This window comes from Saimiri boliviensis, chromosome 10 (genome assembly GCF_048565385.1).
Source record: "Saimiri boliviensis isolate mSaiBol1 chromosome 10, mSaiBol1.pri, whole genome shotgun sequence".
In the NCBI taxonomy this organism is placed as follows: Eukaryota; Metazoa; Chordata; class Mammalia; order Primates; family Cebidae; genus Saimiri; species Saimiri boliviensis.
Genome location: NC_133458.1, coordinates 116,497,518 through 116,512,307, shown reverse-complemented (window position 1 = coordinate 116,512,307; position 14,790 = coordinate 116,497,518). Strand labels below are relative to the sequence as shown.

Below are 14,790 nucleotides of genomic sequence, written 5' to 3'. Positions count from 1 at the left end.
ACTTTTATGCCCTGTTTCCCTTTTAAAACTGAATGTTTTTAACAGCAACCAAATCACTCTTCAGTGCTCTGCTGATTAGAAATTTCTTCCACCAAATGCTCTAAATCATCTCCCTCTAGTTCAGAGTTCCACAGATCTCTAGTTCCGGGGCAAAATTCTGTCAATCTCTTTGCTAAAACATAGCAAGAATCACCTTTACTCCAGTTCCCAACAAGTTCCTCATCTCCATCTGAGACCACCTCAGCCTGGATTTCATTGTCCATATCATTATCAGCATTTTGGTCAAAGCCATTCAACAAGTCTCTAGAAAGTTCCAGACTTTCCCACATTTTCCTGTTTTCTTTGGAGTCCTCCAAACTATTCCAATCTCTGCCTGTTACCCAGTTCCAAAGTTGCTTCTACATTTTTGGGTATCTTTACAGCAACACCCCATTCTACCAGTACCAGTTTTCTGTATTAGTCTGTTTTCATGCTGCTGATAAAGACATACCCAAGACTGGGTAATTTGTAAAGAAAAAGAGGTTTAACGGACTCACAGTTTTCTGTGGCTGGGAAGGCCTCACAATCATAGCAGAAGGTGAAAAGTATACTTACATGGCAGCAGACGAGAGAGAATGAGAGAGCTAAGCTAAAAGGGAAACCCCTTATGAAACAATAAGATCTAGTGAGACTTATTCACTACTGTGAAAATAGTATGGGGAAAACGGCCCCCATGATTCAGTTGTCTCCCACTGGGTCCTTCCCGTAACAAGTAGGAGTCATGGGAGCTACAATTCAAGATGAGATTTGGGTGAAGACACAACCAAATCATATCAGATACAAACACAACTATATGTGGCATCATTTGCAATCAAGAGAAATGTAAACCAATGTAATGATTCAGTATTAAGTTATAACTGCATAAAATTAACTGTAGTGCATATGATACTGTAATAATTTTATAACTACCTCTTGTTGCTATTGGTGAGCTCAAGTGTTGCAAGTATCTGCTTCAAATGCCATGTGACACTGATTATCCCTGTGTGAGCAGTTCATCTCTCCAGTAAATGTAGTGTTTGTACAATATTGTAAACTTTGAATAACACCATGAGGCCCATAGGAAATGTTACTGGTGATTCTGGAAGTGCTCCCAAGAAGCAGAGAAAAGTCAACATTACAAGAAAAAAGTTAAATTGCCTGATATGCACCATAGATTGAGGTCTGCAGCTATGATTGCCTACCATTTCAAGATAAATAAATCCAGCATAAGGACCATTGTAAAAAAAAAAAAAAGGAAAGAAATATGTGAAGCTTTCACTGCAGTGACAGCAGCAGGCACAAAAACCTTGTACTTGCTGCAAAATACCTTTTTATCATATTGAAAATGCAGCTTTTATGAGAGTGCTGGGTTGCTATAACAAAGGCATACCTTTCCAATCTGTCCCTGGGTCTAAGGACAAAAAGCCATACCTATAGACTCTAATGTGATTCCAGCAAAAGCAAAGTCATTATATGGCAACTTAAAGCTAAAAGGAAGGTGAAAGATCTAAAGCTGGAGAATTTAATGCCAGCAAAGGATGGTTTGATAATCTTAGAAAGAGGTTTGGCTTTTTTAAATGTCAAGATAACATGAGAAGCAGCTTCTGCCAGCCGAGAGGCAGCAGGTAAATTCCCAAAAGCCATTAAGAGAATCATTGAGGGCCGGGCGCGGTGGCTCACGCCTGTAATCCCAGCACTTTGGGAGGCCGAGGCGGGTGGATCACGAGGTCAAGAGATCGAGACCATCCTGGTCAACATGGTGAAACCCCGTCTCTACTAAAAATACAAAAAATTAGCTGGGCGTGGTGGCACGTGCCTGTAATCCCAGCTACTCAGGAGGCTGAGGCAGGAGAATTGCCTGAACTCAGGAGGCGGAGGTTGCGGTGAGCCGAGATCGCGCCATTGCACTCCAGCCTGGGTAACAAGAGCGAAACTCCATCTCAAAAAAAAAAAAAAAAAAAAAGAGAGAATCATTGAGGAGAAACGATATCTGCTTGAACAGATTTTTAATCCAGACAAAATTTTCCTATTCTGGAAAAATTAAAATAGTCACAAGGGACTTTCGTTGGTAAGGAAGAAAAGCAAGCGCCAGTATTTAAGGCTGGAAAGGAATAGTCTAACTCAGCTATTTTATGCAAGTGTGGTTGGATTTATGATCAGGGCTGCCCTTATCTATAAAGCTGCTAATCCCCAAGTCTTGAAGGGAAAAGGTAAACACCAGCTGCCAGTCTTTAGGTTACTGTACAAGAAGAAGGTCTGGACAACAAGAACCCTTTTTCTGGATTGCTTTCATCAGTGCTTTGTCCCTGAAATCAGAAAGTACCTTTCCAGTAAAGGATTGGTTTTTAAAGTTCGTTTGATATTGGATAATGTTCCTGGCCACCCCAAACCCTGTGAGGTCAAAACCGAAGGCACTGAAGTGGTCTACTTGCCACCAAACACAGTGTCTCTAATTCAGCCTCCTGACTGGGAGCCATAAGGACCTGGAAGGCTCATTACCTACAGCACTCTGTGGAAAGGATGTCAGTGCTGTGGAGGATCCCAATAGAAGGAGCATCATGAAAACTTTAAAGGCTTACATCATTGAAGATGCCATCACTGTTATAGAAAAATGTGTGAAAGCGATTGTGCCACAAACAGTAAACTCCTGCTGGAGAAAACTGTGTCTAAATGTTATGTCATGACTGTGTCACAAAATTTACGACATAGCCAATCAAGGAAATCTTGATAGAGGTTGTGGATGTGGCAAAAAAATTTTAAAAAGTGGGAGGGGGAACAAAAGTCTGCTTGATAGAGATCAGTGCGTCTGAACTGATGCAGTGGGATGAGAAAGGAGACCTTAGAAGAAGCAGAGCCATAAAACAAAGTGCAATTAGATAATCTAGCAGAACGGTTCTTATTCTTCAAGACTGTTTTTGACTTCGTTTACAACATAAACTCTCCTATGATATGAGCACTAAAACTAAAGCAAACAGTGGAAGAAGGATTGGTACCATATAAAAACATTTTTAGAAAAATGAAAAAGCAAAAAAGTCTAATTACGGTGCATTTCTGTAACTACATTGAGTGTGCCTGCTTTTCCTGCCTCCCTTCCACCTCCTCCACCTCTTTTTTCCTCTGCTACCCCTGAGACAGCAGGACCAATCCTTCTTCTTCCTCCTCCTCTTCAGCCTACTCAACATGAAAATGATGAGAATGAAGATCTTATGATGATCCACTTCCACTTAATGACTAGTAAGTGCATTTTCCTTCCTTACAATTTTCTTAATATTTTCTTTTCTCTAGCTTACTTTATCGTAAGAATACAGTATATATTACACATAACATATATGTTAATTGACTATTTTGTTATTGGTAAGGCTTCCAGTCAAGTAGGCTATTCGTAGTTAAGTTTGTGGGAGTCAGAAGTTGGATTTTCAGCTGCACACAGTAGGGGTGGGGGAGTTGGTTCAGTGCCCTGATCCCTGTGTTATTCACAGGTTGACTGTGTAACACACTAAACTGTAATGGATTATTTGTGTACTGAGAGGTAAATTTCAGGTGTTGGCATTTTATGAAATTTCTCTGTTTATAAATGAGATGGCAATGTAGTTTTTTGGTGTGATTATTGCTACTTTGGTACCACTGATCTTATAAAATGATTTGGGTAGCTTTTCTGTGCCACCCATGAGAATTACCTTTTTATGTTTAAAAGAAATTACCTCTAACCTTTGTGTAAGGTCATTCTTACCAGTTTCTTCCATAGTGGTGATAAAGTTTAGATGGCAAACACTTAGGATGTGGATTTTTTTTTTTTTTTTTTTTTTAATCCTGGGTTCACATCAATAGTGTGACCTAGGGCACATTTTCAAAGCTTGATACAGCTCATTTTTCTCACCTATAAAATGTGAATAATAGGTCTAAAGTTGTCTTGAGAGTTTCATGAGGTAATTAAGTACATAGTTGAAAAAAGTATCTGACACAGAATAAGCATTCAATAAATGGGAAGATTATTTGTTTTTTCCCCAAAGTTTTTGTCCTATCCAGGTAATTGGATTTTTTAATCTCCCTTTTTTCCCTTTGTTTTTCCTGTTTTCCCTGGAATTTTCCTTTTAGCTTCCTGTGTGTGATTGGCTGATTACTTTGTATAATACCTTATAGGACTACCATCCTAGAAGATAGTAAAAATTCCAAAAAATTTATACTGGGTGACAGGGCCACAAAGGTGACATTTTCTCACTTCTCTTTGCTCTCTAAGTTGTATATAATGAGCATATGTTACTTTTATAGTCATGAAAAAACACAGAGGGTAAGAGGACCTCAAGTCCCACCTGTGCCTGTGTGTGTTGGGAGGTGATGAACACGAATGGTAGGATTAGGCGTACTCAACAGCATTCAAGATTGTCCTTGGAATTGAGCCCGTGCTAAACAGATTTGTAGTGGAGAATGTAATTGATAATACTCAGTTGTCATCAAACAAAATTTCAGGTAATATATTTTTATGTTCAGTGCCAGAGGGATCCTTTAAATTTAAAAAGTGACATTCTCAATGCCTAACTTACATGGAAAGGATCTTATAATATATACCAAGAGGTTAACCTGACTATATGAATGTGGGGTGCCACATATAGCAAGTCAGAATTTAAAAGATTTCTAGTTTATATTTTCTTTGTTTTTAAACTGCTCCCTGTTACTCCATAAAAAGAATTAGCTCTTCACCCACAGTTCCACAAAGTAAGAATTCAGCAGGTGGTCTGTAAAGGTTAATTGGCACAAAGAGAATCTTTGTTGCTGTAGAGTCAGTCTTGTCTTTAGCTTTATCTTCCTGGTTTGTAAAAATAATGTCAATACTTAATTTTCAAGGCTTTGACTGATCAGTACGTCTTCTTATAAATTTTGACTTTTAGCCAGCTTGTCCCAATGCTGTGAAGAAAAAAAAACATTTTTTTGGGGAAAAAAAATCACTTCAACCCTTCTGTGTGAGCAGTTCAGACCATTAACTTCCTTTTCTCTTCTTTTCCATTTGCGCCTCATTCCCACTTTCTAATGCCAGGTATTATCCCCATCTTAAACTTTTGTGTTTTTTTATGATTATTTGGTCATCCATATCAGGAAATTGATTTACCCTTGAAGTTGGTGCTGAAAAAATAGTATTCTTTAAAGCTCAGGCTAATTTTAATTGAATATCTTGGAATTTTTTTTATAGTTTCTAAACTTGAACTATTTTGGGGTTCCAAATCAAGTCAACTCAGGATTTTAACTCAAGTTCATAGTGAAAGCCAGTAGACTAAATATATGTGTCTACCTCCTCTTATCCCCAACTCCCCGTGAAAAGACAGGAAAAAGAATTTACAGACAGAAATGTGTAATTCTGTAATAGCAGTGAGAATGGGAACAGATGGAGTGACCATCAGCAAAGCAGAGACTTTCTAGGTTGTAGAAGACAGAAAACAGATGGTGCTGATGGATGAAGCAGGGCAAAGGAAGCCCCAACCCAGCATTCCCAGGGGGTAGGCCTGTAAGTGGAATCTATTCTTCCTCCCTGAGTCTTGAAGAGACTTTAAGCAACGGATCAGTAGGAACAGAGAGCAGAAGGGATGATAGGACATGCTATTAATTAAAGGAGTATACATGAAAAGCTAGCTTGATATCCTACCGACACACCCAGCCCATACAAAGATTGCAGCAACATTGGTTCCCATGCTAATTTTGGAAATCTACTTCAAAAAACATTTCTTTTTGAACTCAGAGCCTGGGAGAACTAGGAGTTCTAACGAACATGTTAGCAACCCAGGATAAACTCTTATTTGTTGTGATATTTGGAGAAGGAGCCAACCTGTCAACCTGTTTCTTGCCCATGAACCATAAAGTGAAACTTTGAAATGCCACATGACAGAGGAAACTTACTGTAGTGGAATGGGAGAGCAGTATGTAAGCAGCAGGTTTTTAAAAAGAATACTCGGCCGGGCGCGGTGGCTCAAGCCTGTAATCCCAGCACTTTGGGAGGCCGAGGCGGGTGGATCAGGAGGTCAAGAGATCGAGACCATCCTGGTCAACATAGTGAAACCCCGTCTCTACTAAAAATACAAAAAAAAAAAAAAACTAGCTGGGCGTGGTGGTGTGTGCCTGTAATCCCAGCTACTTAGGAGGCTGAGGCAGGAGAATTGCCTGAGCCCAGGAGGCGGAGGTTGCAGTGAGCTGAGATCGCGCCATTGCACTCCAGCCTGGGTAACAAGAGCGAAACTCCGTCTCAAAAAAAAAAAAAAAAAGAATACTCACTGCCAGTTGGGATACTAGCAATACTCACATAGTTACATGTGCCGGAGTACAGCACTTTAAAAAAGCAGTTGGACGATGTGCATGATAAACCTTCAACAGTCAGTTTGTTAATTTTCCATTTCTTAGATTCTATCTCATGGAAAGTACTTTAAATGTAGAAATAAATAGATGGTCATCTATTATAATTTTGAAGAATTCAAAACAGCTCTAATGTCTTATGTTAAGTAAGTAAATTGCTTTAGGTCTACAGGATGATATATTACATAGCCATTAAAAATTATAGCTATGAAGTCAATAAAACAACATAAAAAGGCAAGTGTGACATAAGTGGGAAGGAATGCAAAAGGCAAAATGATGTATTAGAATTTAATACATTCTCTCCCCTCCTCCTCTTGCTCCATCTCTACTTGATTCTAAGATCTTTGAAGTCAAGAATCCTGACTTGCTTATCTATGAACCTACCCCCAACCCTTTCCCAATGCCGAGCATAGTAGCTGACTCAATAAATATGTGTTGGTGCACAATATAGGCATAGGAAAAAGAAAAAGGAAATCCAGAAGCACACCAAAAGATCAGAGATGCAGCTATTCAAAGAGAGAGCCAATTTACTGATGAAACGTGTATTAAAGAGTGGGATTTAACAGATGTCTTCATGTAAACCAGAGGCTGTGCTCATATTTTTCTTTTAAAATACTTCGTTTGTGAGCCAGGCACAGTGTCTTACGTCTGTAATATCAGCATTTTGGGAAGCCAAGGTGAGAAGTTCACTTGAGGCCAGTTCAAGACCAGCCTGGGCAACATAATGAAGACCCCGTCTGTACGAAAAAATAGAAAAAATTAACCAGGTGTGCCTGTAGTTCCAACTACTCAGGAGGCGGAGGCAGGAAGATTGCTGGAGCCCAGGAGTTAAGGGCTATGGTAAGGTTTAATAGCACCACTGCACTCCAGCCTGGGTGACAGAGCGAGACTCTATCTCTTTAAAAAAAAAAAAGTCTACTAGTAAACTTTCTGTCACTATTCTAATACGTGATGTTAAGTCTTAATCAGTTAAACAAGTGCCCTACTCATTTTTAAACTGGATCATTCAGGCATGGTTAATTCAGTTATTTTCTGTGGGTGCATTTTTTTAAATTAACAAAGCTTTCATACACAATATGAAGCTCATAAATATATCAATAAGAGAAACTCAAACTACCAGGCTATATACTTAATTTGTAGCTCATACATAGAATCTAAAGCAGGTACAAATTACATATACTTTTAAAAATTGGATCTATTAAGCATCTAAGCCTGCGTTATTATTGTTGCAGAGACAGGATCTCACTCTCTTGCCCAGGCCAAAGTACAGTTGTTCAATCTTAGCTCACTGCAGCCTCGAATTCCTGAGCTTAATGATCCTCCGCCTCAGCCTCCTGAGTAGCTAGGACTAACAGATGTGTGCCACCACATCTGATGATTTTTTTTTTTTTTTTTTTTTTTTTTTTTTTTGGAGAGACAGAGTTTCACTATGTTGCCCAGACTAGTCTCAAACTCCTGGTTTCAAGTGATCCTCCCATCTCAGTCTCCCAAAATGCTGGGATTATAGTTGTGAGCCACCGTGCCCAGCTGAACATTATTTCTTCATTCAATTTTGTAGCTGTTAATTCAGTAAATAAAAACATGTATTTAATTTCCAAATAAGTAATATATTCACATGGATCAAAATCAAAGGTTATGTATCCTTCCAGAATTAGCACAGGAATATGGAAGCACACATATATGTTTACAATTAATTATTAATGCTTTTCTAAACTACATAATCCTATTTTGAAATCACATGGGTTTAAAAACAAATACTAAAATATAAATAGCAGTTTATGAGTCTTTTATTTCCTTTTTCACCTTTCAGGTTCTGCCCTGTTACTTACTTCTCAGTATTGCTGAAAACATTCAGGTAATTACCTGGTAGCAAAACTACTGAGGTTAGAGTAAGAAAACTGCTTATTTGTAGGCTACTCTCATATTTTTCTTTTTAAATATTTTGATCTTTTAAAAGACCAATATTGATTTCCAGCATTTCCTTGCACTAACTCTTCTCTCCCCTCCCACTACTACCTGGTCCCACAGAAGCTGCTTGTTTCCCTCCTTTTCCTTACCTATATTCACTCCAGCTAGGAGGTTGGTTATTTTGGCTTAAATTCTCACTTTCCTTTACCCCTCGCATCTAATCTAGTTCATTTGACCCTTTTTTTCTTAATATCTTTTAGGTCCATCCATTCCTCCTCCCTAGTTCTAACTCAAGTCATCATTGACCTGTAGCCTTCCACCTGTTCTTCCTGCCTTCTGAGTCCCACTGTCTCCTCACTTTTTAAAACTCCTGGTTGTTCTCCATTGCATAGCTGTGATTACAGGCGCCCACCACAACACCTGGCTAATTTTTTTTATTTTTAGTAGAGACAGGATTTCACCATGTTAGTTAGGCTGATCTCGAACTCCTGACCTCAGGTGATCTGCCCGCCTCGGCCTGCCAAAATGCTGGGATTACAAATGTGAGCCACTGTGCCTGGCCTTATAGCTTCCTTTCTTACTGTCACCTCAAGGTTCTCTTGATTTGCTGATGTTTTATCTTCGAAGTCTCAGCCATCACTTTCTGATGTGTTTTAGAAATTTTTAAAATAAATTTTAACTGTGGTGAGGGCTTTACCTTTGTGCTACTGGTAATGATTTTGCACTGACTGGGGATTGAATATATGTGGCATATATAGTCTTCTAAAAAGATGCCTGAATATTTGTTACCCTTTATTGAATACTTAATTATGTGTATTAGATATCTTACATATGCTGTTTTATTAATATTAACCTTAGTGTTAAAAATAAGCTGAAACCCAGGGAGATAAAGTAATTTGAGCCTTCATGATGTTAAGATTCGGTACTTTGATGTCTGACAACATGTCTGGCAAGTCTTATAAATAAATTTTATTTTGCAGACAAGGCAAAATGTTAAGCCATCTTTAAGCCATTGCCATCCATGTGACTCTGGTGTTGAAGTCTTTTGTCCATTAAAAAATGACGCTGCCTGGGATCTTGGGTTTGGTCTTTGCATGGGAGGCAGGTAGGGCTTGGATCAGTAAGTCTGGTTCCCGCCTCCCTGTCTCAGAGAGGAGGCAGGAGCCCCAGGGCCGGCTGGTGTTTGTACATTGCACAGAAACTTGTGTGGGTGTTTTAGTAAAAAACGTGAATGGGAAAAAAAAAGTCTGTTTTGTCTTTTTAGTGAGTTTTAAGAGTTCTTAGTTCAGTGATTGCTATTATTTTGTGTTCTCCTTACTCAGTACAGAGTAATTTGAAAATACTAAGTTGTTAGGTTTCAAAAGTAGAAAACTGCCTCAGGGATTTTCTTGCTTTGAATGTTGTTCTGATGGAGTTTGATTGCATATTTAAAATGGAGGTCTTAACTGATTAGGGTATCAGTTATAACTAATGTCATTTTTTTGACTGGACTTCCTTCCATCTCTTTATAATAAATTATTAACTGAATAATGTCTTAATTTATAAATATTCAAAACATAGTGATTACTTTGCCACTTGAAATTTGTCAAACATTTTTGGCACACCAAAAGCACAAAGAAAAATACTCATCAAAAAACATGTCAAGAAAATATAAGCTACAAAATGGAAGAAAAGATTATCAATATACATCTCTGGAAAGGATTTGATTCAGAATATATAAAGAACTCTTAAAACTCACTAAAAAGATAAAAGATTTCAACACCAGAGTCATATGGATGGCAATTAACTACATGAAAAGAGCTCAACCTGATTAGTTACTAGGAAAATGTAAATTAAAACTATAATGAAATGCCACTATACAGTCACTAGATTGCCTAAAATTAAAAGCCTGGGACAGTACCAGGATGTGAAAGCAACTGGAAATCTTGTACATCGTTAGTGGAAATGCAAAAAAGTACAGCTTCTCTGGAAAACATTTCAACACACACCATACAACCTACCAGTTCTGCTCCTATTGTTTACCCAAGAAAAATGAAAACGTGTGTATACGTAGACCTGTACACAAAGGTTTATGGATGCTTTACTCATAAAATTGTTTTAAAAATGGAAACAACATAAATAAATCATGATATATCTAGACAATGGAATACTATTAAGTAATAAAATGCACGTACTTATACATGCAACAATATTTGCGTGTCTCAAAAGCCTTGCCTAACGGAAGGAAGCCAGGCATAAAAATCTACATATATTACGATCCAAAAGGCAGAAGAGTAAGGCCTGAAATCCTATCAGTGGCTGCCAGTGTGATGGAGAAGATTGTCTGCAAAGGGGCAGGAGGAAACTTTTTGGGGTAATGGAAATGTTCTGTATCTTGATTGTGATGGTAGTTACATGACTGTATAATTTTATCAAAACTCATTAAACTATACATTTAAAAGAATAAATTGTATTGTATGTCAATCAACCTTCCCTTAAAGAGAAAGTTCAAGTCAGTTTTCAACATACGGCAAAACCCTGTCTCTACTAAAAATACAAAACAAAAATTAGCTGAGCGTGGTGACACACTTTACACGTCTTTACACTCCAGCCTGGGCTACAGAGTGAGAATCTATCTCAAAAAAAAAAAAAAAAAAAGAAAAGAAATTATCTTCACAAATTTTATGACAAAGAAAACTTTAGGAGACAGATCAGATGACTTCTGAGTCAGGTCCTTTGTATTTTGACTTACTAGATTTTTTTTAAATCAATAAGGTATTTTAAATTTTCATAATTAATAGTCTTTTTTACTGGCAGAGCTTTTTATCTTTACCAAAATACACTCTTTATGTTCCAAGAACAGGATGTCTTTATTTATTCAAGTCATCCTTTATGTTACTTCTTATTATTAAAATGTCTTCATGTATATCTTACACAGTTATCGCTAATTTTATTCTTAGTTATATACTCTCTGTGAGTGAGGTTGTAAATGTATATGTTATATTGATTATATAACCATTTACCCTTTGAAATCTATTATTTGTAGTAATTTTTCAGTTGCTTCCTTTGGTCTTTCTAGGTATGAAATCACATTATCACTTAATAATGATCATTTGCCTCTTTATTTTTTTTTTTCTAATGTGGTACTACTTCCAGAACAGTGCTAAGTAAGAGTGATGCTAGTGGCCACCCTTATCTTACTCCTGATGTTAGTGGAAGTGCTTTTATTTTGTCATTAAAAATGATTTTTTATGGTTTTTTTTTGTTTTTTTTTTTTTTTTTAAGCGACAGGGTCTTCTAAAAAAGAGGATCGGCCAGGCTCAGTGGCTCACACCTATAATCCCAGCACTCTGGGAGGTCAAGCTAGGCGATTGCTTGAGCCCAGCAGTTCAAGATCATCCAAGGCAGCATAGTGAGACCTTGTCTCTACTAAAAATTCAACAACAAAGAAAATTAGCTTGGAACTAATTACCTGGGACTACAGACATGCATTGTTTAAAAAAACAAACAAACAAAAAAAACAGTACATCTCTGTTGTCCAGGCTGGAATGCAGTGGTAAAATCATATCACACTGTAACCTTGAACTCGAGCTCAAGCCATCCTCTCACTTCAGCCTCCGAAAGCACTGGGATTACAGGTTAGAGCTGCTGCACTGGGCCTAGTTTGGGTTTTAAGACAGCCAGTTTCTGTGTGATTAAACGCTAATCTATTTCTACTTTTTTATGAGCAATTTTATCAAATATTATTCTAGAACCTATAGAATACTCATATGATTTTTTTAACCTATTAATATCAGAAATTATGACTTACTAAAATTCTAAACCATTCTTGTACCTTGTTTGAATCACACCTGGTCGCTTTGGTTTATTCTTTTAATGTGCTAGATTCTGTCTGTTACCATGTTTTACTTAGAATTTTTGCCCCATATTCATGTGATAGTCCAATCATTCTATTTTGCCTTTATTCTATTTTTGTCGGTACTTTGCATCACTGTTAGGCTAGCTTGCTAAAAAGAATTTGGAAGCTTTCTCTGTCCTCTGAAACATTAAATAGTACAGATTGAGTATCCTTTATCCTAAATGCTTGGGACCAGAAATGTTTCAGGATTTTTTTTTTTTTTTTTTTTTTTTTGGATTTTGGAATATTTGCAAATGCATATTGAGATATCTTGGGCATAGGACCCAAGTCTAAACACGAAATTCATTTATGTTTCATATACACTTTATATACATAGCCTGAAGGTAATTTTATACTTTTTTTTTTTTTTTTTTTTAAAGACAAAGTCTCCCTCTGTTGTTGCCCAGGCTGGAGTATAGTGGTGTGATCTCAGCTCACTGCAACCTCCGCCTCCTGGGTTCAAGCGATTCTCCTGCCTCAGCCTCCTGCATAGCTGGGATTACAGGTGCACACTAACACACTCCACTAGTTGTTTTGTATTTTCAGAAGAGACGGGGTTTTGCCATTTTGACCAGGCTGGTCTTGAACTCCTGACCTCAGGTGATCTGTCTGCTGCGGTCTCCCAAAGTGATGGGATTACAGGCATGAGCCAATTTTTAATAATTATGTGTGTGAAACAAAGTTTGTATACATGGAACAATTTTACTACCCTTTGTGGGAATGTTTGCATGGCAGAATCTTGGCATGTGCAGAGAAGATGCATTGCAGCTGAAAAGGGTTAGGAAGGTCTTGGGGATACTGAATAAACTGTATTGTGCACTTGTGTTTTGACTGCAACCCACATGAGGTCACATGAGGTCAGGTGTGGAATTTTCTACTTGTAACATCATATCAATGCTCAAAAAGTTTCAGATTTTGGAGCATTTCAGATTTTCAGGTTAGAGATGCTCAACCTGTATTGATGATACTTGTTCTTCAGTCAGTTAGGAAAATATACTTGTGGACCTGGCGCAGTGGCTCAGCCTGTCCTTACACGGAGGCCTGGGTGGGAGGATCGCTTGAATCCAGGTGTTCAAGACCAGCCTGGGCAACATAGACCCTGTCTCTACAAAAAATTTTAAAACTTAGCTGAGAGTGGTGCACATACCTGCAGTCCTAGTTACTCAGGTGGCTGAAGTGGGAGGATCGCTTAAGCCCAGCAGGTCGAGGCTACAGTGAGCTGTGATGGTACCATTGCACTCTACCCTGGGCAACAGAGTGAGACTATGTCTGGGAAATAAAAATAACAAAAACTGTGTATCTTCTTTTCTTGGGCATGTATATTCTACCTCTCCTCAAATTGTTCATTTTATACTACCTATGTTTTTTTAATTGAGCAAATATTCTTAATGCAGATAGGGAGTATCATGTGTGAGTTGTTTATATGAAATACTTCGCTGATAGGCCTTTACGTACTTATGAATTGTAATGATTTGGTAGGAACAAAACTTTAGTGATCATAAGCCTTTAGTGCACCATTCAAATTGGAGGCAAGGGAAGTGCGTCACTGAATCTCTTTACTAAAAAGCATTCTCTCACAACTCTTACCAGAAAATATTTTTATTAGACTGAAGCATAAAAGAGGTTGTACACCCTTCATCCGAAATGCTTCGGATCAGAAGTGTTTGAGATTTTGGGTTTTCTTCAGCTTTTAGAATGTTTGCATTATACTTACCAGTTCAGTGTCCCTAATCCAAAAATCCCAGTTGTTCCTATGAGCATTTCCTTTGAGAATCATGCCATCACTCAAAAAGTGTTGGATTTGGGAGCATTTCACACTTTGGATTTTTGGATTAGCTATGCTTATCCTATAATGAGCTTCTCCATTGAAAATCTAAAGATAATGAACTCTGGAAATACAGAGATTATTGGGGTTTTTGTTTTGATGGGCATGGGATATTTGACACCTTACTTGGTAGAGTATTCCTTAGTAAGTATTGACAAAACTGGATTGATTATTTTTTAGAAAAATTTTTAAAGTTTAAAATAGAGAGCTTAGAGTCTGGATTGGAGATGTGTGGTCCAAAGTTTTTTGACCCACTTTCCTGTGGGTGATGAGCAGTAGACTGAGTAATGGCCCCACAAGATATCCCTGTCTTAACTCCTGGAACCTGTGAATGTTGCCCTATGTGGGCAAAAAATAATTTTGCCAGCATAATTAAGGATTTTGAGGTGAGGAAATTATTCTGGATCATCTGGGTTGGCCCTAAACATATCACAAGTATCCTATAAAAGAGAAGTAGGGGGAGGTTTCAGTTTGACTACAGTAGAGGAGAAGACAGTATTGCCACAGAAGCAGAGTGATGCTTTTGTGATGTCACCAAGGACCAAAGAATGCCCCAGGCTCTAGAAGCAAAAGAAGCAAGGAACGCATTCTCTCCTGGAGCCCCCTCAAGGAACCAGCCCTGTTGACATCTTCATTTTAGCCCTTTAAGATTCATTTTGGACTTGTGGAATCCAGTACTGTAAAAGAATAAATATATGTTATTTTAAGCTACTAATTTTGTGGTAATTGTCTGCAGCAGCAAGAAGAAACTAATGCAGTGTGGGACCTGTTGACTGAACATACAAGGGTGGGAACGTAGGCCTGTAGAGTTCCATTCCATAGCCCA

At 37.9% G+C, this 14,790-nt stretch overlaps 1 protein-coding gene across 7 annotated transcripts in view; it reads left to right on the top strand.

Annotated features, from left to right (window-relative positions):
- The window catches only part of RALA (RAS like proto-oncogene A), an 81,106-nt gene that overhangs the window by 36,684 nt on the left and 29,632 nt on the right, over positions 1 to 14,790 (top strand). For 2 of the 7 annotated variants that reach the window (XR_012512233.1, XM_074379799.1), the window contains one exon: positions 3,189 to 3,252. The exons of 1 other annotated variant lie outside the window; for it this stretch is intronic. Coding sequence is in view for 2 of the 6 variants with exons in the window: in XM_074379797.1 (XP_074235898.1) it covers positions 3,154 to 3,252; positions 8,165 to 8,199 (134 nt within the window). In the remaining 4 variants the exon portion in view is untranslated. Of the gene's footprint in view, positions 1 to 3,153; positions 3,253 to 8,164; positions 8,210 to 14,790 lie in introns of those variants that run through there. 4 more of the 7 variants (XR_012512234.1, XM_074379797.1, XM_074379798.1 and 1 more) reach the window with 4 other exon arrangements.